Source organism: Halichoeres trimaculatus, unplaced genomic scaffold (assembly GCF_033239565.1).
Source record: "Halichoeres trimaculatus isolate MK-OKI-2021-1 unplaced genomic scaffold, fHalTri1.1 fHalTri1_scaffold_23, whole genome shotgun sequence".
NCBI classification, from domain to species: domain Eukaryota; kingdom Metazoa; phylum Chordata; class Actinopteri; order Labriformes; family Labridae; genus Halichoeres; species Halichoeres trimaculatus.
In genome coordinates this window covers 21,742,406-21,769,994 of record NW_027437201.1, presented here as the reverse complement: position 1 = coordinate 21,769,994, position 27,589 = coordinate 21,742,406, and the positions used below count along the sequence as shown (strand labels likewise).

General features: G+C 40.8%; 1 protein-coding gene across 2 annotated transcripts in view; it reads right to left on the bottom strand.

Moving 5' to 3' along the window:
• The window catches only part of rhbdl1 (rhomboid, veinlet-like 1 (Drosophila)), a 64,861-nt gene that overhangs the window by 20,503 nt on the left and 16,769 nt on the right, over positions 1–27,589 (bottom strand). For both annotated transcript variants that reach the window (XM_074662514.1, XM_074662515.1), the window contains exons 3-5: positions 17,503–17,727; positions 14,893–15,041; positions 13,452–13,564 (exon numbers count right to left, since the gene is read on the bottom strand). In XM_074662514.1, coding sequence (XP_074518615.1) covers positions 13,452–13,564; positions 14,893–15,041; positions 17,503–17,727 — 487 coding nt within the window. The remainder of the gene's footprint in view (positions 1–13,451; positions 13,565–14,892; positions 15,042–17,502; positions 17,728–27,589) is intronic.

Here is a 27,589-nt window from a genome sequence, read left to right as displayed (position 1 = left end):
GATGCCTTCCTTAAAGTGGAGCAGCGTGACTTGCAATCAGTCCTCGTCCAATCTAACGTCGTCATCCATCTGCCGGTGCGCGGAGCAGAGCAGGGAAAGACAGACGCCTGCAAAGTTGAATTTAACCGCAGTGTCAGGCTGGGTGGGAGCCTCTAAAGTGACAGCAACCTCACTGCAGTCAGGAGAGATGGTTTTGTGCGTCTTCTGAAACAAGGTAAAAAAGGAGGAACAGGAAACCAGCGCCAAATGCGTCTGAAGGAGCAGAGACAGTTCATCAATTCCAGCCAAAACCGCCAAAGTGAACACACCTTGCCCTTGGTTTCCATCAATATCGATTCTGTTTATTCCAACACTTTTCTGCCTTTCGCAAATTTGCAACTTGAGGAGAAAAATATGATAATATTTATGCTACACCAGAGCCCCGGGAGCGTCAGAGAGAATCAATAATCTCCACAAGTCTCATCCTCGGAGCTGCTGAGAGGAGAGCGCTCGGCACGGCAGAGGAAACGTCGAATCAGATCTGACGTGAGTGTGTGAGCACATTAGCACGACTCTAACTGCAAAAACACAAAGAGACAAAACACAAAAATCACAGGAAAATTAGTAGAAGATTATTTCTTTGCAAAAATTCTCGTAACGACTCGAGCTGTCAGCGCTCACGACTGCCTTTCAGCTCTGCTCATTGTTGGAAAATTCTTCTAACACCCTGATGAAAACAGGCATGAGATCACTTCCTGTGCTCAAGGTTGTGAAACTATTCTATGGAGAAAGTGAGGGCCTCTTTATCAGAGAAGCTAACAGCTAACGCTAAAAGCAGGGAGGAATACTCGTCTCTTTAGCTCCTCTCTAGATGTAAATAAACAAGCGTACACAGTCGACCTGCTCCTCACAAACAGCAGAAATCTGGTGCTCGGTGTCGCCATCAGCGGGGCAGCAGGGGGGCTGTAGCAGAGGAAGTGAGCTCGGTGTCACAGAGGAGGAAGAGTGGGCTGTGTGGTGGGTGTTCAGGGGGGTTGGGAATTACCATAATCACGCTGGCAGCCTCCGCAACGCACCAAGGTCACCCTGAGTCCTCGGTTCAGCTCGGCACCAGGGGAGTACATCAGAGAAACGGGTCCAGACTTTTCAGCACAACAAACAGCGCCGGGGTTTGTTTGTGTACACTCGGTGGCGCCGAGCTGAGGTCGGCTGAAAGGGGACGCGTCTGACCTTGTGTTGCTGTGAATGATGCTGTGTTACAGCGCGGACAGTTTGAAGAGGGGGCGACATGACAGCTCCCTAAAAGTGAAGCCAAAACAATTAGTTTTCTCCACTAGTGGGCTGCAGCTTATATCACACAGTTAAAACATAAAAAAAAAATGTTTTTGTTACAAGAAATGTTTAGCATCCTCTTCAAGAAGCTGGATTTTCTGTGCAGTTTATTTTCAATTTCTTAACAAATCTGTGGGTCTTTGTCTTTCCTCCCAGCCCACAAAATGTGATATTTAATGACCAAACCTGTTCTTAGTAGAGCTTGTGAATGTAAAATCCTGACCTAAAACGAGATGTTTGGATTTTGGGGATTTGCTGTCAGCGATTCCCTTTTTGGACCAATCAGGAGCAAGCCTGACCTGATTGGTCCACAGGAGCAGATACCCCGAACACCCTCCCTGCCCAGAATGCCAAAGTTGAAGAGCCATCACTGCTCTGTTTTTGGCTGTAAACAGCCACATAGTTCCATGCTCAAGCTTCCCATCTCTGAAGAAGACAGACTAAGTGTCTAGAGTTCATTTATCAAGGAAATGTTCCAGCTACACTCAGTAAAACTGTGCATGTGTGTGCTAGTCACTTCACGGCCGACTGCTTTTCCAACTTTGGACAGTCCAACAGAGGGCTAGCCAATAGACTGGTCCTGAATCCAGGCGCATTACCAACCATCCTCCAACAAACCTGGGACCCTGGAAATGTGAGTATTTTAAATGCTGTGTGCTGTGGAGCAGATGGAAGAGCTTTTCCTCAGTGTCCCCCCTGTCTCTGTGTTAGCTTCAGGATGCTAACTTTAGCTGCAGTTAGCCTGTTGTTTTAGCCTGTAATGTTACGGTAAACGAGCTTCTCTGTTTTCTTAACATTGTGCACTTGGAGCTCATGGCGCCGCTCTCAGTGACGTGGAAGAGCAGGGCGGTATCAGCGGTGGCTCATTTACATATGAAGGCCACGCCCACTAAATCAGAGCGTTCTGAACAGAGGGGCTATGAGAGCCTGGAAACAATGCTGCTGTGCTTGATTTATTGGCTTTTTGGACCAAAACATGTTACTACCATTTCATGAAGACATCAATGATCCAGATTAAACTGCAGAAAAAGAGCAGGATATGGGACCTTTGAAGCTCAGTAGTTAAATCCTAAATGGGCTAAATGCTAATAAAAGCGACTCTTTTGGATTTTTACGTCGCACACAGCCAGCACAAGATGTTAGCAATCGCATCGGCAGTATTTTGGCTTTACTTTTGTACAACAAAGAGAGGTAGAGACCCATTGTCCTTCTTTTTATACATTCCCCAGATAAAAACTGATTTGTATTCAGCCTCACTGCCCTAAAAACCCATCCTGCTTACTCCACAAACGTTTTCACCGTGAGTCAGAGCGAAAGACTGACTCACACCCCCACAGCACTGAGAGTTATTTACCCAGCCCTCTGTTTCCTCATTGTCCTCTCTCCTCCTTTGTCTCTTTATCTCAATCTTTGCCTCATTAACAGAGTTTGGATGCTGATGCTGCTGATGTGTTCTGATGGTGAGACTCAACCTTGCTGAGAGGGAAAACGTACTTTTTCAAAAACAATCACATAATGTCCTCTCTGTCAAACTTTGCTCAGCCCCCAGGTGTTTTTTTTTTCCACACAGTTTAATGCTGGGATCAATAAAATAACCCTGAGGCTCACGCTGCACAATGATCTCATCCATAATGTTTGGAAACTCTTTCCTCTTTTGTTGAAAGTTGTTTTTCCGAGCTACTTAGAAAACTGTATTGGTTTGTGATGAAAGTATAAGGACAACTTCTTTTTACCAGGTGCTGGCGGTCCTCTTTCAGGAGTGTTACTCTGGCTTTAGGGAAATAAAAGTGTTTTCTCAGAGGAGGTGAGCTGAATTGGAGTGAAGAAGCTCTGAAAACAAACGATATTGTTTGGACCTTGAGTCACGATTTCGTTTCAAAAACACGTCCCTCCAATATGTGAAATACTTTTTAACACACTGCTTCCCTGAGTTTCTGTTGCAGCTTGGTTCTGTGTTACGAGAATAAACCAACAGATCACACAGACCGAAAAGAGAGTGAATCACACCTTTCCAAAGCTGTTTTCTTTTTCTTTTGGGTTTTTATGGAGAATAAATTGCAGAATAGGTGCTTCAAACATCAGCATACAAAAGTACTTACTTACCATACTTATGTAGATTTTGGGAGGGTCTATACTTTACTTGAGTTTCTATATTTTTTGTAACTTTCACTTTTACTTCACTGCATTTACCTTATCATTGTCGTTACTCGCTACAAAATAAAATGTGGATAGAGTCGTCTCATCATGGATGGACGATTGAGATTGGGTGTTTTTGGCAAATAACTGACGCCCTCATATCAAGCTGGGACTCATCTCAGAGAGTCCGCACTGCTGCACATAGGAAGGAAACGATAGTAGAGATACAGCCACGCCACCACCTTCACTTTTTTCTAAACTAAAGGTTCATCCTGTAGGACAGCTTTATTCACTAAGAAAGCAGCTGCCGAGTGATTGGGACATCTTTTTCTAACACTGACAAGTTCTTACAAAAATTCCAACATTATCACAAATACCGACTGCAACACCTGCCGTAACCTGGCAACTAACCCACAATACATTGTGCCACTGAGCAGGTATATGAAAAGTTAAAAGACACCTAACTGAAAAACATGTGGTGTTTTGATGCTTGAGAGAGAAAAAACTATTTCTGTTTTGTTTCGTTTTGCTTTTACTTTTGATACTTAGAGGTCCCATATTCTGCTCCTTTTCTGCAGTTTAATATGAATCATTGGTGTCTTCATGAAATGTCAGTAACACGTTTTGGTCCAAAAAGCCAATAAATCAAGCACAGCAGCATTGTTTCCAGGCTCTCATAGCCCCTCTGTTCAGAACGCTCTGATTTAGTGGGCGTGGCCTTCATATGTAAATGAGCCACCGCTGATACCGCCCCGCTCTTCCACGTCACTGAGAGCGGCGCCACGAGCAGCCCTCTGTTGAACTGTCCAAAGTTGGAAAAGCAGTCGGCCGTGAAGTGACTAGCACACACATGCACAGTTTTACTGAGTGTAGCTGGAACATTTCCTGATAAATGAACTCTAGACACTTAGTCTGTCTTCTTCTGAGATGGGAAGCTTGAGCATGGAGCTATGTGGCTGTTTACAGCCAAAAACAGAGCAGTGATGGCTCTTCAATTTTGGCATTCTCCTCCCCGCTGCTGGAGGGATTTCTTTCCAGCAGCAGGGAGGGGGTTTGGGGGTATCTGCTCCGGTGGACCAATCAGGTCAGACTTGCTCCTGATTGGTCAAAAAAGGGAATCGCTGATGTCAGCAAATCCCCAAAATCCAAACATCTAATTTTAGGTCATGATTTTACATTCACAAGCTCTACTAAGTACAGGTTTTGTCATTAAATATCACATTTTGTGGGCTGGGAGGAAAGACAAAGACCCACACATTTCACTGAAAGACTTAATAAAGTGATTTTTACACAATATGAGACCTTTAAGTACTTTTAATTTGAGCTATTTTAAGACTTTTACTCAAGTGTTTTTTAGTGGCTGACTTTCACTTTCACAGGAGCTGATTTCAAGTGAGATATTGTAACTTTCACTCTAGTACAGGTTTCAAGTACTTTATACACCACAGCTGATTACCACACTCTGAGCCATTTGTTTGACTGACAGCTGATAAACTTACATAAACACTTCCTCCAAATGGGCAGTCTGCTTTTATAAAGCGATATTATCTTTATGACAGGAGTGTGAAATGTTGCTGTAAAACAAAAATAAGCCTGAAGAGATGGGCCAGGCTTTTATTAGCTCGAAACGCAGGAACAATCATCATCAGGCTAAATTAGGACCAACACTAGAGCGAGTCTGCAGGAAGCTGACACTGCCGCCGCCCCACCTCGAATCACAACAACATTCAGCCGCTTCTAAAAGATTAGACGTTATATGTAAGTTGGCGTGCTGCGTTTAAGTAATGACAACATTAACCGGCTTCCAACAATGAGGTTTCACTGACGCGCAGTCATTTATCACATTTCCATTACAATTTCCCAACAGGCCGAAAACAACATCAGGCCAAATGTCTCCCCTGCTCCACGGCGTCAGAACACGACGAGCCAGCTCATTACTGTAAAAACAGAAGATCCTGTTGTTCTGTTCACGGCTCCTGGACAGAACGGGAAATAAATCTTACCCAATGATTTACATCAGAGGCTGAAGAGGTTGGTCAGCCAAAACACACAGCATTACACCTCTCGTCTGTGACACAATGAAACCTCTCAGGGTGTCTGTCTGTTACTGGGATGAAAGCATCAACCATAAATCCATCACAAACTAGTTGACCTGTTGAACTGAGGTTTAGCACAACATTCATTCTCAACATTTTGAGGTTGGTTCAATGCATACGGCGCAGTTATAGGTATCTTTGAATACTTGTCTGTTAAACTGAAGAAAACGCTTAAATATCTTGTTGGAAATTTGCTAATGCATGGTTAAAACTCTTATGAGGAACATTTGCTTCACACTGCAGTTGGTGCCCCCTGTGAACCAAGTGTCTCTGCTGATTTTGCTGTACAGGCAGATATATTTTTGAGAATCATTGCAAGCCCATCTGTTTCTGCAGCATGCTGTGAGCCCCTTTGTTTGACACCGCCCCCCCTGGAGTGAGTGAAGACATTAATTAAAGCTGCATGCAGCATTGGATGGGTCCTCGTGGTTTCTCCCCTTTCAGACCCTCTTGGAGGTATCACATTTGAGGAGGTGTATTATTTCTCCTGCTCAATCGCATGCCTAGCTGCACATCATCACCAAGTGCTGACCTCTCAGGAGTGAAACTCAGCAAAGTTTTAGAAGTGTCTTCTCATAGATGCCACAATTTTGACCAAATGTCTCGAAAAGTTGGATATTTTTGTAGTAAATTTTGTCAGGAATCCATGTCATGTGTGGAGGCCTAACTGTAGCAGCTTGTGTGGAGCTGGATCCTCCTCTCCCATTCATTTTAATAGGGGGAGCTGAAAGGGCTTCTCTAGGGATCACTAACTTTGAGGGCTTGTCATTCAAAAACTGATTGAAAAACAACAAATTCCTATAAGGATTTTGTAAAGCAAGGGCCAATCTTTCATCTGAGTGAATTTCAAGGCAATACCATTTATGGCCTAGGAGTAGATCATTTTTGTTTCGGGCCCAAAAAATGGCCTTATTTTATTTTGAAAGGCAAATTACCAGCTTCCTGTTTGAGATAGGTCAGGAGTGTCTGCATATAATTTGTGACTCTCAATGAGACAAACATTTTGATGTTGGTTTGAGCTCTCTACAGCATCCCTACTGCCATTGAGAGCCGTTTTAGTGTGCCTAGGTGGCGCTAAAGAGTGCATTTTGGGATGTTGGGAGGCAACTTTTGTATTACATATTAAATTTTTGGCCATATCTGAGGTGTGAGCCGATAGATCTGAGCCTCAGCCAGCTGCTCAAAGACTACAGCTTCTTTACATCACGATTTTGGACCAATGAGCAGAACTTGGGTATGAGCAAGACAAGGATTCATGAGGTAGTTTGGACAATCGGCTACAAAATAAACAGCAAGAAATTAATTTGAGGAAATGAAAACAAGAAATTTGTCTAGCTCAAACAAAAAGGCAAAACAGTTGTCAGATTGATCAATAATGAGAGGAAACATCAATTACAGCCCTAATTAACAGCAAAGTGTTATTCCAGTTTCAGAAGTGAACATGCTCATTAAGCCTGATGGCCCCTGGAAGTGTTTTATGATTACATGATTTGGGTCATTACTTTTTACCATCACTCCTGTCTTCATCATGTTGTCTCTTCAGAATTTCAGAATTTGGATTTTATTGTGTTTTATTGCACCCTGCTTAGATTTGTTTTTATTAATTCCCATCTGGAGACGCGTGCAGCAAATGAAATGCTTTGATTCAGCTCAGTGACCATCCTAAGTAAGTGCTCGGAAATAAATAATCCAAATGAGAGACGTGCTATTAAGACATTTGAGAAAAAGACAATTTTTGAACAACAGGGAGCAGAAAAGAAAGCGCTGGATGACACAGATCATCCAAAACAAAAGGGGGCAGACTCAGTAACACTGCTGTTTCCCCAAATGAGCAAATAATCTGATTTCTGTCGTGCTCTTTTCCGACTTTCACTCCACAACCTGCTGTGAATCTTACACTGACTGTATCTGAATCTGTTGACATTTACCTTAGCTCTTTGTATCGTCACCTCAAACTGTGGAGTCATGTTTGACAGGCGGTGTTGTACAGTATGTCAGCACTAACACACTGATGGCAGCGTCACATGATGTGGCAGCGAGCTGCAGCTTCCTGTCACAAGAAGCTGCTTTATGACTTGACTTGTCTGAGTTATACGGGGGGGTAGACACCCTGAGGCTCACACAGGGCTCTAAGGGAGAAACAAGGTATTGAGGCACCTGTCGATGTCCCAAAGCACATGTAGGAGCTGTTAGCCCGAGGGAGAGTGGCCCAGGAGAGGAAAGTGGATAAAAGGAGGATCTGCACTGCAAAAACCTGAAATCTTATCAAGTTTTTTTGCCTTTTTAAGGGAGAGCACACCATCTAGCTCCTCGCCGTTTCTTTCTTATTAGTATTCTGTCCAGTCTTTGAGCCCTATTTTGACCCCCTAAACTCACCAAAATGGTTCTCATGGGCCATAGGAATGTTGTAGAGAGATCAAACCAAAATGAAAATGTGGGTCTCATTAAGATGCACAGATTTTATGCATACACCCCTGACCTATCTCAAACAGGAAGCCGGCAATTTGCCTTTCAAAATAAAATTGACCAAATTTTGGGCCAGAAACAAAAGTGATCTTCTCCTTGGCCATAAATGGTATCAGCTTGAAATTCACTAAGATGACAGAGTGAGCCCTGCTTTACAAATCCTATGTATGAATTTCTTGTATCTCAAACGGTTTTCGAATGACAAGCCCTCAAAGTTGGTGAACCCCAAAAAAGCCCTTTCAGCTAGCCCTATTAGAATGAATGGGAGAGGAGGATCCAGCTCGACACAAGCTGCAGCATTTGGGCCTCTGGGCTTAAAAGTAAAAGTGGTACAGCTTTAAAAATGACATGGATGGATTCCTGACAAAATTTACTACAAAAGTAATTCTTTTTCAAAGAGATTTGGTCAAAATTGCGGCATCTGTGAGGAGACGTTTCAAAAACTTTGGTCAATTTCACTCCTGAGAGGGCAGCAGTTGGTGATGATGTCACTCACTGATTGACAGTTCAGTGCAGCTGGTCATGTGACTAAGCAGGGAAAATCACCTCAAGTGTGATACCTCTGAGAGAGTCAGAAAGGGGTGAAACCTTGACACAAGTAAAAAAAAAAAATTACCTGCCAACGAGACAAGGACAATTTTCCTGAAACTAGAGAAACTTGTCTCTTGTTCCATGTTCCAGCAATTTAGACCATTTAAAGAACTTAAATGAGACATTTTTCTGGACTGGTCAGGTGAATGTGGCTCATATTAAGTCTAAAAAGATATTTTCTACTGAAAATAAGGCAATAACAAGTTGATAAGATTTCGTTTTTTGCAGTGTGCTGCCATTAGTAGAAAGTGAAGGTAGGCTGAAATGTTGCTCATCAAAGTGGAGCTCTTGTGCTACGTCTCATACTGCAGATCTTAGAAAATTACTAACTTGATGCAAAGTGAGCAAGGACAAGGACCTTGGTGGTCTGAAAAGTGCTGTCAGGAAATAATTACAGAATTGCTCCTTTTGTCAGCGCTGATCCGAGGACGCTGTGTGCAATGTCACACTTCCTCTTCAGTGCACTAAACACAGGCCCCCTGGTTACAAATGAGGCATTTTCAAGGTTCACAGACGCCTTCACAACACCCCGTCACCTCCTCTGATTGAAATCACAAGTAACGTGAAGCTATTTCATGTCATTTATAAGACTTATCTTCATATACGTAAACCAGTGAGGAGCGTTTTTACACTCTCACAGCATTTGAATCACCTTCAAAAGGAATAAAAGTCTTTCTCTTTGCTTTGTATTTAAGCCCAGAGGCACAAAATTTCAAGGCACGAACATAAAGACACGACACCTGCAGCACGCCGCTTCCGTAAATGCTCCCACTGAGTTTGGCTACAACCTGAAAGCGCCGCCGCCACGCAGAAATAACGAACAACACGCCTGTGAGAGCTGATAGCAAACAGCCGACATGATTGAACTAGTGAGCTGGAAAAAGACGGCATGAATATAAACATGAGACAGCCATAGGCAACCAAACAAGGAGGGAGGAGGATTTCACTAAGTGATCCAAAGCACGGGGCGATGACTTACATCCACCAGAGATTACAGGGTTACACACACACTAATACACACACTGGTTTTGTAGATCAGTGGGAGAAGAAAGGCACAACACTGACGGCTTTCTACTGATGCATGTTCCTTTGTTGGCTGCAGAACAGTGAAACCAACAGACATGAGCTCACACACGTGCCCTCCATGACAGTTACACCTTGCTCCATATTGACATGATAGCATCACACAGTTGCTGCAGATTTGTCGTCTGAACATCCATGATGAGAATCTCCCGTTCCACCACATCCCAAAGCTGCTCTATTGGATTGAGATCTGGGGACTGTGGAGGACATTTGAGTACAGGGAACTCATTGTCATGTTGAAGAAAGCAGTCTGAGATGATTCCAGCTTTATGACATGGAGCGTTATCCTGCTGGAAGTAGCCATCAGAAGATGGGTACACTGTGCTCATAAAGGGATGGACATGGTCAGCAACAATACTCAGAGAGGCTGTGGCCTTTTTTTTTCTTTTCTTCTTCTTTTTTTTTTCTTCCTTTTTTTCCTTTTTTGATTTTCCTTTTTTTTTCTTCTTTTTTCTTTTTCCCCCTTTTTTCTTCTTTTTTTTCTTTCTTTCTTTTTTATTTTTTCCCCCTCTTTTCTTGTTTTTCTTTTTTTCTTCTTTTTTTTTCCTTTTTTATTTTTTTCCCTTTTTTCCATTTTTCTTGTTTTTCTTTTTTCTTTTTCCTTTTTTTCTTCTTTTTTTCTTTTTTTCCCTTTTTTTTCTTTCTTCTTCTTTTTTCTTTTTCCTTTTTTCTTCTTTCTTCCTTTTTTTCCCTTTTTTTCTCTTTTCTCTTTTTTTTCTTTTTTCTTCTGTGGACTTTAAACCATGCTCAGTTGGTACTAAGGGGCCCAAAGTGAGCCAAGAAAATATCCCCCACACCATTACACCAGCAGCAGCAGCCTGAACCATTGATACAAGGCAGGATGGATCCATGCTTTCATGTTGTTGAGGCCAAATTCTGACCCTACCATCTGAATGTGGAGCAGAAATCCAGACTCATCAGACCAGGCAACGTTTTTCCAATCTTCTATTGTCCAGTTTTGGTGTTGCTGTGTGAATTGTAGCCTCAGTTTCCTGTTCTTAGCTGACAGGAGGGTCACCCGGTGTGGTCTTCTGCTGCTGTAGCCCATCTGCCTCAAGGTTGGACGTGTTGTGTGTTCAGAGATGCTCTTCTGCAGACCTCGGTTGTAACCAGTGGTTATTTGAGTTACTGTTGCCTTTCTATCAGCTCCAACCAGTCTGTCCATTCTCCTCTGACCTCTGGCATCAACAAGGCATTTTGTCCCACAGAACTGCTGCTCACTGGATATTTTCTCTTTTTGGGACTGTAGAAGCCCATAACGTTATAACGATCCATAACATAATTAATTTGGCCTTTTTAAAATGTAATAGGCCCATAACGTAATAACAGACCAATAATGTAATAGCTTATTACGTCATGGGCCTGATGCAAAAAAAAAAAAAAAAAACTTTGAAAATGTAATAACTGAGCCGATAGCATAATAACCAGCCAAGAGTGTAATACATTTGCCCTTTTTGACAATGTTATAGGCAAATAACATGACAACTGACTGTAATAGCGTTTAGCATATCAGTTAGTGCCTCAAAAAAGTACTCATTTTTGTCATGAAAAATGCAATCTTTATTAAAACTCTGTAACAGTTGTTCCTTAGATCTACTATAGATCAATGTTATGGCTTGTGTCCTTCAAGATAAAATTAAACAATAAATAACAAAATTGAGTTCTGGTCTCAACAACTTTAGATCCTGAACTGAAGAATAGAACAATAGAACTGAACATATTTAACCTGAGCACAAAAATAATGAGGATTACTGTTCCCTTTTCTTACGTTAAAAGATTCAAAAGAAATATCTAATTCAAATTAAAGCTGCAAGCAGCGACGAGCGAGCCCTCACCTGACGCTTGCTAATCAGAGCATGCCCTAGCTGCTACATGTGCAGCAAAATGTGACTCACTGAAAACTCATGGCTCTAGGCATGATAGTTATGCCCAAAACATTTCATGCCCGTAGTTCAAAGTAGCTGGATGGGCTGGAGATTTGAGCCCCTGGGTGGCGCTCTGGAGCTGATATGCTAAACGCTATTACAGTCATTTGTCATGTTATTTGCCTATAACATTGTCAAAAAGGGCAAATGTATTACACTCTTGGCTGGTTATTATGTTATCGGCTCAGTTATCACATTTTCAAAGGTTTTTTTTTGCATTCGGCCAATAACATAATAAGTTATTACGTTATTGGTCAGTTATTACGTTATGGGCCTATTACATTTTAAAAAGGCCAAATTTATTACGTTATGAGCTTCTACAGGGACCATTCTCTGTAAACCCTAGAGATGGTTGTGGGTTAAAATCCCAGTAGATCAGCAGTTTCTGAAATACTCAGACCAACAACCATGCCACGTTCAAAGTCCCTTAAATCACCTTTCTTCTCCATTCTGATGCTCGCTTTGAACTGCAGCAGATCGTCTTCACCATGTCTACATGAATAAATGCGTTGAGTTGCTGCCATGTGATTGGCTGATTAGAAATTTGCGTTAACGAGCAGTTGGACTGGTGAGTGTATTTCATTTTTCTGTGACCATGCAGCATCCTCACTCTGCCCTTTTACCTGAGCGATGAAGTGTTGTTTTTGCTTCCCAGCGAGCAGGCTCACCTCTCGCCGTTAACCCTCACTGACTCCTCAAAAACTCCCCACACACAGAATCACCCACATAAAGAGTCGGGGTGAACTTCTCCAGCTGCTTCCTAATGGATCTCTGTCCAATGAATCACCAGAGCACGGCTCCAATTTCAGCCCCAGAATCAGGAGGTGGAGTTATTGTTCGCACAACAGCCATTCATCATCCTGTGACCGTGAGAGCTCGACTCCTCTTCAGTGTTTACAGAGGCCAGCTGATTCCTCCCTCCATCCCTCATCTCTTCCACACAGACCGGATTATTTACTGCAGGGGAATTTAGATTTGATTCCAGACGGACACACTCGTAAATTCAGTATGTGATCACCATCGTGTCACTTTCCTGTTTGACTGGGGAACGAAAACAACCACCCTCTCTGACTTTCTCCAAACAGCTCCTCAAACTGCACTTAGAGCTCATCCCAGGAGAGAAACCTGCACGAGCATCCCACTTTTTCAGCTTTTTATGTCATCATCATGCAGAGATAAATCACAGCTGAGAGTGTGTGTGCATGCAAGTTTGTGAGAAGTAATTTTTGGACTATTGAGGCCGAAACTGATGAAACTAACTGAGATTTAATCAGGCTGGACTGTTATCAAATAATGGTTAGCAGGAGATTTGTCAGATCCAGGACGGTAATTGTCGTCAGTAAAGATGAAAGGGAAAGAGAGGTTTAAACTGGAGCGTTGATACGAGTTCCAAAAATATGCATCAACAGCAAAAACCTGCAGTGAAAACCCACTTCCAGCCATCAGTGTGGATTTATATTTTCCAATCTCCAAACTGGCCGAGGACGAGGATGAAAGTTAATGAGGTTTCTCATCAACAAAAGCCGGAGCGCCGCAGCCCGACCTCAGGGCGCCGTGAGTCACTCCGCTGCTTTCGGATGGGTGACTTGGATCTTTTCAAAGGTCTGGGCCACCAGCCGGGTCGGATTTGTTCAAGCAATCAAACGGGCCGCATATGGATGTCAGCGTGATGACAAGATAGTTAGTTAGGCAGGGTCAGTGAAGGTGAAGGAGCCGGTTTACAGATCTTAAAATGTAGAACAAAGTCTTTCAGACGGTCAAACAGAAGATGTCGGCGTTCACTTTCACTCTGACACACACACCATCTCTTTATGTTAGTGACTGAGTTTTTAAAGACGCTCACCGGCCAGCACTCCTGCCATGTAGAGCAGACTGATCCGTAAGATGCCGTGGACCATCTCCAGAGGAACTCCGATCATCAGCTGCAGCAAAGCGTTGAACCCCAGCTGCTCTAAACTGAGGAGGGAGGAGAGAACAAAAAACTCAGGGACAGGATTTGACATTTTCATACACCCTGAGCAAAAATAATTACCTGCTAATCTGTGTGGACAGCCTTGATCTAATACCTCAAAGCAATATCCCTGATCCTTCAGATACTACCGATGCTCATTTGTTTTCATTCACTTACTGATTTTTTATCTATCAAGCGCTCTTTTTTTTTTTTTTTAGTTTAATTGTTATTTATTTTTTATGATTAAATTTATTTCTTGTATTTATGTTTTAATTAATTCATTAATTACTTTATTGAATTAATCTATTAATTATTTGTTTTAATTAAATAATTTTATTTTTTTACTTATTAATTTCAGTATTTTGAAGTTTTTTTTTATAATTTATTTTGTAATATTTGTTTTTTTAAATCATTTATTTAATTGCTTTATTTTTGTTATTTTTACATTTATTCATTTTGTAATATATTATTTTTTATATAATTTTTTTTTTTTCATTTGTTTATTTATTTTGTCATTCTTTTATTAATTTTCTTTTCATTTATTAATTTTATTATGTTTAATTTTTAAACTTATTTATTTTGTAATATTTGTTTTTTCAGTTATTCATTTTATATTTTATTTTCACAATTTGTTACATTGATTCATTTTGTATTTATTATATATAAATTATATATTATTTTTAATCCAACTCATTTTATTTTTTTTCTGTTATTTATTTAGTCATTCATTTTTTTATTTCTATTTTTTCATTAGTTAATTAATTTCATATTTTTTAATTAATTTATTTAGGAATTATTTTTTTTTAAACAATTAGTTTTATAAATTTATTTCCATTATTTTTTTGCACTTATTCATTTTGTAATATATATATTTTTGAATTTTTTCTTTTATAATTTTTATTTTTTCATTTATCTATCTATTTATTTATTTACAATTATTACTGATGCTTTGTCATTTATCATGTTTGCGTCTGATATACCTTCTTTCATTTTTGAGCACTTTTGACTTACTTGTCTATGTTTGTAAGGTTGAGACAATTGCAAGGGGAGGGGAATGTGTGTGTGTGTGTGTGTTTGTGTAAGTGTGTGTATTGGTGGGTTGGGGTTGGGGTTATGTTTTAGGCACTTTATAACCATTAAAAGAAGTATATGCCTCTTTCTCTTCTCCTGTTTTACACTTACCACCCCTCGAAGAAATGTGTACGAACTGAATTTTTGCTACATGTTTTGCTTGCCAAAGATAATCAATAAAAAGGATTAAAAACAAGGTTATCTGCAACAAAAAAACAAAAAACTGAATCCTGTCCGTGTTGTTGGAGACCCTCAAACGTACCCAACATGCATGAACATGTAGCTGAAGAAGCGCCACACTTGTGCTCGGTGGCCTGGATGGTAGACCAAGGGGCTCTTCATGAAGTCCGGCTGATAGGTCTGCAGAACCCACTTGTTCAGCATGATGCCGTAGCACATGAACACGATAATCTGCAACACACACACACACACAAACACACACACACACACACACACACACACACACACACACACACACACACACACACACACACACACACACACACACACACACACACACACACACACAAATGAAACTGTCACATCCTGCTGACGTCCCCGTCTCAGGCGCTCTCTGCTGCTCTCTGCTCGCTGCGGCTACAAAGCTGGAAATCGTGCTGCTAAACAAAACCCATTGTGCTGCAGAAAAGACGCGTGACGTTTTCTTCTCTTTCTGTTTCCTCAGCTGATGCTTATTAGACTCGAGGAGACAATTACCGCCTGCAGAAAGAAAAACGCCACATCTGGTTCAATTCCATTAGTTTCTTTTCAGAATAAATGACTCATTGTCTCTGTGAATTGAAATGGATGTGAACCGTTATTATCACTCCTTCATTGTCATCACAGACCATTCACGGCCGTTTGGCGGCATTACCAAGGCCCTGGGCTTTCACGCTGCACAATTATGATGATTTCAGGCGAAAAGGTTGAAGTTTTGTTAACGCCTGGAGGTTATTTTTGCAGCTTAATCCCCGACCGTTCAGTGTTGGCCTGTGAGGGCGTTTGTGTTGGTGGCTCTCTCTTTTTCCTGAGCATAATGGGTCATTTAGCGCTCGTGTGGCGGCCGGGTGCTCGCTGACCTGGTTTCAAAGTTTTAATACAGTGTTTGAAAAAGAAATTGCTGCACGCAGGGTGGCGGAGAGGTTCAGCTCAGATGAGCGGCTTTAAATGCAACCGCTAAGCCCCCGACGCCCAGAGTGGAAAGCAGCTCACATGCAGCTCGTGGTGGAGTGTGTGAACAAAGGCAGAAAGTCTTTCAGGGAGTCCGAGACCATGACTCAGCTGACAGTCTGGAGTCAGAGCGAGGGGTTAAGGAGGACAAAATCTCAGAGAAACAGAAAAACAATGCAGAACTGAAGAGTACAAAAACCCCAAAAAGTAGTGGTTTAAAATGAAATCTATGGTGGCCCTGAAGGTCAAGACACAAAACTATATTTTATTAAACAAACTGACATTTTGCAGTAATGAGCTCTGCTTTTATGTTCAGTATTTTTTTAATTCTCTTTTTTGAAATGCTGTTATTATATTACTTTTCAGTGCATCTTTAAAACAGTTTATCTTGTTTTAAGTTTTTTTTTTTTTTTTAACAAAACAAAACATGAATAAGATAATAAAACATAAGAATAATTAACACAGTAAGTCAAATGTTTACAAAATGTCTTTATCATTTCAAATGATAATTTGGGACTAATATTCCAAATGACTCCAAGAAAACAAAACAAACAAAAACAAAAAAGAATAAAAAAAATCTTGTCAATTTAGGAATCTGTCATATGACTGATAAAGACAATAAAGTGTATAAAATTCAATATGCTATATGGAAAATTTAGTTAATTATTATCTAAACAAAGAAGTTTTCTGAATTTATGCAATTTGACAGGTGAAGTTATGGTTTTTTACTTCTTAAAAAAAATAAAATGTCAATTTTTTCATTTTTCTAAAAAGTGGTTGATAGAAAATTTTTCCCCATAAGTTCATTTAAAAAATGTAGAAATTTAATTCTTGATTTTTTATAAATTTAAAAAAAAAAAAAAAAGAAAACTTAAGGACAAATACTCAAATTTGATCACATGTACTTATAATGTTGCTTAACTCATAATTTTTAGTGGATAAAATTTTATACAAAGTTAAAATCTAATGAATAATTATCTAAACGAGAAGTTTTCTAATTTATCAAACTGAACATGTTTTGTTTTATTAGATTTGAAAATATTTGTAAACATTTTGCAATTAAAAAATACAAAAAAATAGAATAAAATAAAAAAAAAAAAATCCCAAACTTTGAAAAAATAAAAAACAAGAATTTTAAATAATTTGGAAATAAAAAAAAGGGAAATTTAAAATTTGCAATAAAAAATAAATTCAATTTGCAAAAAAATAAGTTAAAAAAGATGGAAAGTTTTTTAATTTGCAAAAAAAAACAATGTTATAAAAAATGCAAAAATCAAAAAATGTTCAAAAATAAGCAACAATTTCAAACAATTATGAAATGACAAAAATTTGCAAAAATTAAAAGCAATAAAAACTGGCCAAAATTTGAATTTTTTAAAGGAACACTTGAATTTGTTAACAAATGTTGATAATGTTGCTCAATTTTTAGTTGTTCGCTAATGTCTTGCCACATATCGAGCATGTATATTAAGATCAGACATTGGCAGTTAAATAAATCCAAAGGAGTCAAAGGGCCGCACGAGGCTCCAGAGCCGCAGGTTGAAGACCCTTGGTCTGACCAAACTCTCTCCATGAGAAGCAGCAGGTTGTTTATGTGCAGTTTTTTTTATAAACGAGGTGGAAATCATCCTGACTACAGATTTCCACTTCACTACCTGTAATTCTTTCTCCTCGACCTTCACAGCCACAGTCTGAACCTCACCTGTACGATGGTGACGACGGCGATGAACACGGGTGGGGGACACAGGCGGTTCTGGTGGAAGTACCAGCGCCTGTCCGTCTCACAGGGCAGGATCTCATAGGCCACATAGCGGACAAAGCGTTTGTACAGACCCAGCCCCGTCTCGTCCAGCAGGATCTCCCTCTGCAGCGTGCGGCGGCCATTGGCGATGGCTCGTCTGAAACTGCTGGAGCGCTTGCTGCTCATCTGAGGGAGGAAACACTCACGTTAGGGTTCCTACAGACGTTTTAAACCATCTTCTAAACTTTTCTGAAAGATGTCTCTATCTCACTGCAGAAGAGCCGATAAAACACATCTCCTTCAACGTTAAACCGACGCTTTGGGAGGAGAGGATCGACGGCCTGTGAGTTACTGTGACTTTAAAAATCAGCTCGCCATCTTTACGTCCCTGTCTTTTTCTGCAGCAGCAGCTGAAGGACACCCAGCCAGAGAGAGGAGATCATCACATTCTGCTGCTGAATGTTTCTCCATAACAATTAGATCTACGACTGCTCACGCTGTGTGAATCACGCCGCAGTGAAGAGGAAACTTTGTTTCAGATCATCAGGAAGAGGCTCATCACTGTGACTCCTCCATAAACACCAGCACGCACAAAGCTGTTGACAAACAGAAAACTCCTGATGACTAAAAAGATGTGTATCAGCAAACTGAAACAGCTTTTATTTGGTTTAGTTTAACACTCTGCCAGGCTTTGCTTTCCAATATGTGTGACACGGCGTTAAAAGATGGACGCCAGGAAGCATTAAGCAGATGGTTTCACGGGAATGTACTCAAGCTGATGCAAATGAGGAGGTGAAACAGCTCTGAATCCATAATGAATCTGCAATAAGTGCTCCTCTTTCTCTGTCTTTTTTTTCCCGAGCAGCATCTGAAGCGTTATCATCAAAGCTGTGAAACGCATAAAAACAACTGGTGATCGCTTGTTCGCCACCAGAGAAATGACGGAGCAGCCGCCGCGCGTTTACAGCCGATAAGAAACTTAAATAATGTATAAGTGCTTTTGATTTGCGCTGAGTGTGAGTGGGTCTGCCTGCAGGGTTGATTGCAGCTCAGTCGACATCACAAAAGGAGCTGCTGAAGTGTTTTCTCTCCTGAAAAGCAAATCTGTGTTCAGAGAAGCTGCTGTGCTGAAATGAGGTGTGTGTGTGTGTGTGTGTGTGTGTGTGTGTGTGTGTGTGTGTGTGTTGGAGTGTGTTATCGTGGACTGCAGGTTTGCTCAGTGAGCAGGAGGTGTGAAGGCGCTGCAGGCCAGCGGGACCAAGTCTTGATAAGTTCCCTAATAGCAGCTTAGGATGAAAACGATCCTAATGCTGCTGTTTGACGGCGAGGAGGCAGAGCTGGAACCAGAACCAAGTAAAAGTACAGAGTACTCCTTCAAATTACTTTTTAAACGAGAGATGATTTATTACATTCTCAATTGCAGATATTCAAACTGATTTGATTTGATGATGTCAGAGTGATGTCAGTGTGATGTCATGGTGCAGCTCGATCTTTGATATTTCCTCTGTAGAGATCAGAACAGATTTTTAAAAACTGATTCAACCCGGAAAACAATCTCATCGTCCACCGTTATCCGGGTCCGGGTCAAAGTGAAGACCAGTGGCCACTTCCACCAGCTCCTCTGAGGGGACACTAAGGCGCTCCCAGGTCAGCTGAGAGACACAGGGACCGTTAACACAACAGTTTTAGGGTGAAATGCCAAAGTTTTGTTGCGTCTCAGCCTCGCAGCATTTCTGTCGACCTAAAACCAAAACTTTTGAAAACGGCTTCCAGAGTGGGATTTTTCTGAAACATTGTTACAATCGTCGCGGTGTACCATGTTTTGCTTCTGCTCTTAGTATTCACCAACACACCAGATGATCAGCCCAACTCTACTTCGGTGGAGATCTCCCAAAAATGACAGTTATAGCACCACCTACAGGCCTACAGCGTTTTCAGTCCCTCAGCGTTTTCGTGTTAACATATTTTTTTTACTGCGCTTTAGCGTTTTCAGTTGAAACGTTGTTGTGTTAACAGGGCCTTAGGACCCAGTCACACTGGCCATCCGAACTGTGCCGTGCTCAAGCACGACTGCCCCCCGCAGCGCCATTCCCCAGCCGGAGAGCACGGCCAGCTGTCACACTACCCCTATGTGAACCAGACTTTAACGGGTATCACACACGCGCATGTCCCGCCTCCGTCATCATGAAGTGTATGTTTACATAAAGTGTGATCTCATCAGAGTCAGCACAATGAGACACAGAGAGCAATGCTACAACTTCAGAGACTTTTGGACTTATGGTAAGTCGTTTTCATCCGACACAGCCCTCTGACACCCCCGCTTTGTTTAAAATGATCAGCCAGATATTGTTCTCTGGTCACTACCCACAGCTCGAGGCCATCGGTGAGGATCGGAACATCGATTGAGCGGTAAATGGAGAGCTTCGTATTCTGGCTCAGCTCTCGCTTCACCACAACAGACCAGTATAGTGTCTCCACTGACGCTGCCCCGATCCATCTGTCAATCTCTCGCTTCGTTTTCCTCTCACTCATGAACAAGACCCCGAGATACCTGAACTTCTTCACTTGGGGCAAAAACTCTCTCCTAACTTTGAGTGGGCACTCTACCCTTTTCTGACTAGAACCATCGCCTCAGACTTGGAGATGCTGGTCATCTGCAAAAAACAGAGATGGGATCCTGAGACCTGCGAGCCTGATTTCCCACCACCACTGATCTAATCTGAGCTCATTTTTGATTGTTAAGCATCCTTTCACTGAATGCTAAACTAGATTTAACTTTGCCGATATATGGCTGTATTAAGTCACAAGTGTAAACAAACTTTGGATCATTGCAAAAAAATCTATTTCTCTACATGTTCTACATTCTGTAATCTTTATATCTGTAAAATAAATAAATAAATAAAATATTGATGATGCATGCACACATGCAGTGTTTCGGCTAGAAAAAAGCGCCAGTCGTAATCAGTGACCTCATCACCATTTGCCCAATGCTCCAATGGCATGGGTTTGATTTATTGGCTCCAATATGGTAATACTGATTCAGATGGATGGTGTACTCAGTGGTAACTTATGGTTTTAAAGGTAATGAAGTAGATTACATGATGTAAACTACAGTACAGTAACTTGAGTATTTGTAATCCATTACTTCCAGGCCTGTCCTTCAGTCTCTAATTAGCCCTGAGTGATCAGCTGACCAGCCTCTCACAGCAGGGATCCTTTAAATGGTTGTATACAGCTCATCAGGTGACTTCCTCCAGCATGAATACAACATGTTACCTGATGAAAATGAGTCTCCAGGAGGACACAGAGGTTACAGCTGCTGATGCCAACAGCCGTCATGTATGGCGCTCTCACAATTACAGCCTGAGACAATTGGCAGGTCCTCAACAGGAGGCCTGTAGGCAGCACAACCCACCATTAGAGTACAATGACCATCATTCATTATCCTGCTGCTGTAGACTCATTATATGTCCACGCAGCAGGGGAGCAGTGGAGGATACTGTCGCTCTAACAGCTAATAAGCTAAAGATACAGCTGGAGAAACATGCTGGAGATAACGAAGAAGCAGAAACCATCGCTCTGATTTCCTCTGGTAAAACTAGAAAACAAAATGATCGTCTCATTTAAGGATATGAGCGGAGCAGGAAGTTGTATCCAGCCGAACTGTGGGTGACAGTACAGTGAGAGTGGGGGGGGCCTGTTGCACGGTGATAACCAGAACGATGCTGAGCCAGAGCTGCTGGCTCCTCTGCAGATGGAAGGGGATTCATATTTAGTATGGAAATCAGTCCGCAAAATGCAATTATGCTTCACTCCAGGCAGGGCGTGAAAGCAGACGAGGAGGAGAGGAGGAGCGTTGGGAGGCAGAGGGGAGGTCAGATGGCTGCAGATCGACTCACAGATTCTGATACGAGTGTTTAAAGTCAGACGGGCTCTGGTGGAAGTGAAGTGAAGGTCAAACGCCTCCTCTGATTTTCAGATCAGTAAATTTACATTAAAAAATGAAAACATGAAAAGGAAACAGTAACATGTAAACATAACTGTGTGTTCTTCCCCTATCAGCTTATACAACGCTCTTTGACTCCTCTGCAGTGGCTCCTTTTAGCTTTAAAAAATATTATCAAAATAAAGAATTTTTATTTTTCTTACAGAGGGGATTGATGATTAAAGACACTGAAACTAAATAAAATCATGCTTTAACGTTAAGTTGAAGTAAATCTTCATCACATCTGTCTTTTTAATCCGTGTGGATAGATTTAACTGACATAAGCAAACAAAAAATAATGAGCTGAGCAACATTGTCTGAGTATGTTATCAAGGGTATGTGTTCATTCAAAGATTTTACATTTTTGCAACTTCTTTTTTTGAATTTTGCAAATTTTTGACATTCCAAATTGTTGAAAGTTGTTACAAATTCTTTAAAATATTCATTTTTTTTAGATCCTATTTTTAAAATTAATTTTTGCAGTTAAGAATGATCCTTTTTTTAATAATTTTATTCATATTTAATAAAAATATATTTTAAATTGCATTTTTTTAAGTATTTAAAAATATTATTATATATTATTAATATTATTAATATTATTATTATATCTTATTTTCTTAAAAATCTTTGCTAATTAAAAAAAATATTTTATTTTCTTTTTCTTTTATTTTTTTTTAAATATTTGAAAATTCTTTTTTTATTTTTTCAAAACTATCAATTTTTTTTTAAGTTTTGGAATTTCATATTTTTTATTATGTTAATTAAATTAAAAAATATTTTTATATGGAACTTTTTTTTCAATATCCTTTTTTTTATTTTTCAAAATTATTTTTTTATTCTTTGCAAAGTTTAGAAACTGTTGCAAAGTTTAGAAACTGTTGCAAATTTATAAGTTTCCATTTGTTTAAAAAACTGCAATTTTCTGTTTGTTTTTTTTTTTTTTTAATATTTACAAGTTATTTAAATTTAACTCATTTTTTAGAGTTTTGAAAACATCTTCTGAATTCCACACTTTTTTTTTAATATTTGAAAATTTATTTAAAATATAAAACTAAGACATCACAGGCACAGTACTAATTTTTAAAAAACTACCTGTTTATATAATTCTTGTTTAAAAAATGGTATCCACTTTGTAGTCTTTAAGGTGAAGATAAAGTAGATTTTGTGGCTCCTGAGTGACTTTAATCCAGCTGAGCTGAGGAAAAATGTCTCCTAAGAAAGTAAAGGTTGCAGACCCCTGAGCTTATAAGAAGTGAAGTCTGACCCGTTTGGCTCTATAACACCTGCTTCTCCTCCAGCCTGCACCACGCACAGCTCTCCTCCCTGTTCATTCATAGCACTGTGTGAAAATTCATTCCCAGGAGACACGGCTGAGCGTAGCTGTCACTCTGCTTCGCCTCCTCTGACATGCAGGCCCGCTGCCGCTAAAATGGGCATTAGCAACCCTTTGAAGTGATGACAGGAGAGAGGCTGCGGATACACAATAATGCACACATAAGCTGCAGAAAAGTGAGGCGGGGGGAGCAGCGGCAGAGCGAGGTACCACATGAAATGATGAAAGAAGAGGAAAACCTTTAGCATCGGCTCCGGTGGAAGTTCCTTGACAAAGCAACGTCTTCCAGGGAATTATTGATGCTAAGGCTAAGAGCGCAGAGACAAAGATAGTGTTCTCCTTCAGGGACAGCCGTCAGCAGTGTGTGTGTGTGCCTGTTCTGTGTGTGTGTGTGTGTGTGTCCTCCTCTTGCTAGCTGCATGTTGCCTGCCATCCATGCTGCTTTCAGCTCTGGTCAATCGTCCTTGATGGATTAATTAGCAGCACCACACGGTCCGGACCTCACAGCTCGCTGCTCATTAGTGACGATTGTAAAAATGTGGTTCACAGGCCGTTCAGACATCAGCGCGTCAAACAAACCGGAATTTGCTCAGAGTGAATGTGGAAACATTTACAGGTGTTGGTGCAGAGAGCGGAGAGCAAAAACAGGCAGGTCACAATCTGCACTCATGGCGTTCCATTTCCTATTGGTGGGGAAACCGATGACCATGTTTTTATTTTTATAAACAGCTCTCTAAATGTAAATTGCTTCATGCAATCAGCCTGTAGGTCCCCTAACTTCTAAAAATACATCAGAGGCGATGATCTGAGTGAAGTCACACGGCCCATGTTCCCTCAAAAACAAGGGTTTCCACATCATATTTAATAAAAAATTGTCTAAAAAATGATCTCCCTTATTATTCTGGCATTTAGCAAATAGAAATAATTTTGGTAATCCTAACTGACCAAAAACAGGTAAAGTTTAATTTGATTTAATGCTGGATAATGAGAAAGAAAAAGGTTATGGGCCTTTTTATATCGTGTACAGTGGGGAAAATAAGTATTGAACGCATCAACTTTTTCTCATCACATTTATTTCCAAAGCTGCAATTCAAACAAAATTTCTCCCAGACATTGGTATTAACTCAAATAATCCACACGTGAAAAGAAATCACAACGTTCAGGTCCATAAATAATGATTATGGTGAATTAAGTACGATAACACAGGAAAAAAGTATTGAACACACCATGGAAAGGCTGTATACTTTGGCAAGGAAATGCACCATACCACCTGAAATCTGTCAGTAATTATTACTTCAACTTCCAATTAGTGCAAACCAACATCAGCTGGGCTAGAGCAAATTGATGGTCCTATAAAAAAGGTGTTTTTTCACCAAGCAGTTAAATACCACACACCTCATGATGGGTAAAGGCAAAGAGCTCTCTGAAGACATTCACAACCTGATTGTTGCTCAGCATCAGAATGGAACTGGTTACAGACTTATATCAAAGCACCTGAATATTCCAGTCAGCACCGTTGGGGCCATTATTCACAAGTGGAAGAAGCACCACCTTACCATCAACAGGCCACGCACAGGAGCTCCTTGAAGATTTCTGACCAGGGAGTCAGAAAGATAGTCAGAAGAGGACTCAACCAGCCAAGGACCACCCTGAAAGGGCTCCAGAAAGACTTGGAGGCAGCAGGTACAATTGTTACAGAGAAAACAATAAGCAATGCACTCCACCACCATGGCCTCTATGGACGTTCAGCCCACAAGACTCCATTCCTCAAGAAAAGGCATGTTGAAGCTGGTTTAAAGTTTGCTAAACAGCATCTTGACAAGCCTGTAGAATACTGGGAGAATGTTGTCTGGTCAGATGAGACCAAAACTGAACTTTTGGGCTGTCATACTACAGACCATGTTTGGAGGAGAAATGGCTCTGCACATCAGCCAAAAAACACTACACCAACAGTGAAGTTTGGAGGTGGAAGCATCATGGCATGGGGTTGTTTCTCATCTCATGGTGTTGGCAAACTTCATATAACTGACGGAGCAATGAATGGAGCCATGTATGGGGAAATTCTTGATATGAATCTGCTGCCATCCACCAGGATGATGAAGATGAGACGTGGCTGGACCTTCCAGCAGGACAACCATCCAAAGCACACGGCAAAGTTGACTCTCAAATGGTTTCAAAAAAAGAAAATCAATCTGTTAGAATGGCCTAGTCAATCACCTGACTTCAATCCAACTGAACATTGCAAACAAAGGCTTCTCCACTAAGTATTAGATGAGTCTCAGTTAGCGTGTTCAATACGTATTTTCCCCACTGTGTGTAAGCTTCTGGTTTTAACTGTATGTTTTTGGAGTTGAGCCACTGTGTGCAGGGATTTCTAAATATTGAAGCATTAGCAGAACATTAACAGGCTGCACTAATTAATCAGGCTTTGATTGTGATTCACAGCCAGCAGACTAACAGTGTCAGGATCTAATCGTCAGTCAGACGAGCGGCGCGCCTCTCCTCTCCTCTCCTCCTCTCTGAGCACAGACTGAATCACCACAGATCTCAGCCTCATTCTACCCTGACCCAGATACTTGTGTTCTTCCTCTCCCCCAAATCCTTTTAAAATGTGAGTCCACCTTCTTCTCCCAGCTGCAGTTTTCCCTCCACCGCCTGCTCGCCGCTCGCCGCCCACCCGCCTGCCTTCATGGTTTAATCATTGTGGTGCTAAAAGTCGCAGAAAGGGGAAAAAAAACACCAAACCTTCACGTCAGGACACTTAAGCAGAGTGCATCACTTTGAGCGGAGAAGCTGTCTAAAACAGAGAGCCTTGACTGGAGTCTGGTGTGGGATGTGATGCTGATAGGTACCGTCTGCGTCCCTGGAGAGTGAAGCACTCTGGGAGCTTAATGTGACTTGGAATGACTTGAAAACTTTAAAACACTGAGTGTCAACAACTTGCAGAGTGTCTCTTGACTCAGAGTGGAGCTGGAGTTCATCCTGCTCGCTGTAAGTGCTCCATCCTGCGACGCCGCGGCAGACGTGACCAAAGTCTCAGCGTTTCTGAAGACGACGATATTCAAGTTCCTCTGAACAAAGACAAACCCCCCGCCGTAATCTCTGAAACACACCCTCCACCCGTGTAATTAACCGTGGCAGCCATTTTGGATCTGCGTACATTAGCCAAATTACCACCCGAAGGAAAACAATGACACACTTCTTCAGCTCCACAGCTGGTGGATCTGAGCGAGGCGCTCTCTGAAGAAATCGATACACACGTAGGAATATCTCTACGCCGCTGGTGTCCCAGTTTAACCCAGGAACACCAACACCAGCTCCAAGAAACGCAAATTCAACGCTTTAGGTGTGTCTCCACCTCCTGCGTCGACAAAACGTCCGTGTGGAAACGTGGAAATGTGTCACTGTGGGTTTGAGGTGCTCTACTTTTCTTGCTGGGTGGAATTTTGAGGAACTACACTCTGAGTGTGTGTGAGTGTGAGTGTGTGTGTGTGTGTGTGTGTTCAGTTCCCTCTGGAGAGGTTTTAGCAGAGCTTACTTATTCACCCCGCTGGCTGAACTGATGGAGTTCTCCGGCTAAGATCGCCCTGCATGAAAGACTGGTTGAGCAAAAAACGATGTCAGACACAGTCTTGTACTTACACACACACACACACACACACACACAGATACACACATGCTCAGACACCAGAGAAGCTGTTGCCTGGCGGTGTGATTCAAACATTTACACCCACTGGGGTCGAGAGAAGCAGTCGCAGATTCTCGGCTGTGCTGAAAAGATGCAGAACAACAAATCAGAGAAAACGTGAAAACCTGCTCAGACTCGGCTCAGAGGGAGGGAGGCAGATTGTGGGCTGGAAGCTTCACAAGACGACACGGAGCAGTGCAAACACATATCTGCACATTGGTTTGTCCGTTTAATGCTCTGCAGGGCGCTAAGACCAACGGTCCTCAACCTGTGTTAACATTTAGTTGAACTAAACCTTCATCCCATCTGTCAATAAAGCCTGCCACCGCTCTACTTCACCTCCTACAACATCAACAGCCCACCAACTTTCCATGCACCTGTGGCTAACCTCAAGTTTTACAGCCCTGGGAAGATAACTACATCTACAAAAAGACTAATCTGGAAGAAAATACAGATTTTAATTCTGTGTGGATGGATTCATTTCACTGACAACGCGCCGGATTAATTACGTGATTGATATCTTGCAAGACATTAGCAAACAACCAGAAATGTCAGTTGAGTGATGTTATCAGCGTATGTTATCAAATTCAAACATTTGCAAATTAAGACAAGTTTTCAATTTTTTTTTGCAAATTTTTGTCATTTCAAAATAATTTTTGCATATTTTTAATTGCATTTTTTTCTAATATTTTGCAAATTTTAGAGCTTTTACTGCCATTTTTTTTTATTTTTGGCATTTTAAAATTATTAAAATTTTTGCCTTTTTTTAAATTTTGCATTTTTTTGAATTACAATTTTTTAGAAAAATCTTTACAGTTTAGAAAGAGCCATTTTTTGCTAATTGAATAAAGAAATATTTTAAATTGCAATTTTTCCAATTTTCTTTTTAATTTTTTTTTTAAACTATTTATTTAATTACTTATTTTATTTTTTGCAAACCTTCTAAATTTCTTTTTTTGAGATTTTTTGCTCATTTAATAAAATTGTATTTTTTGTATCAGTTTTATTTTTTTTCACAACAAATCAATTTTTTTTTGCAAAG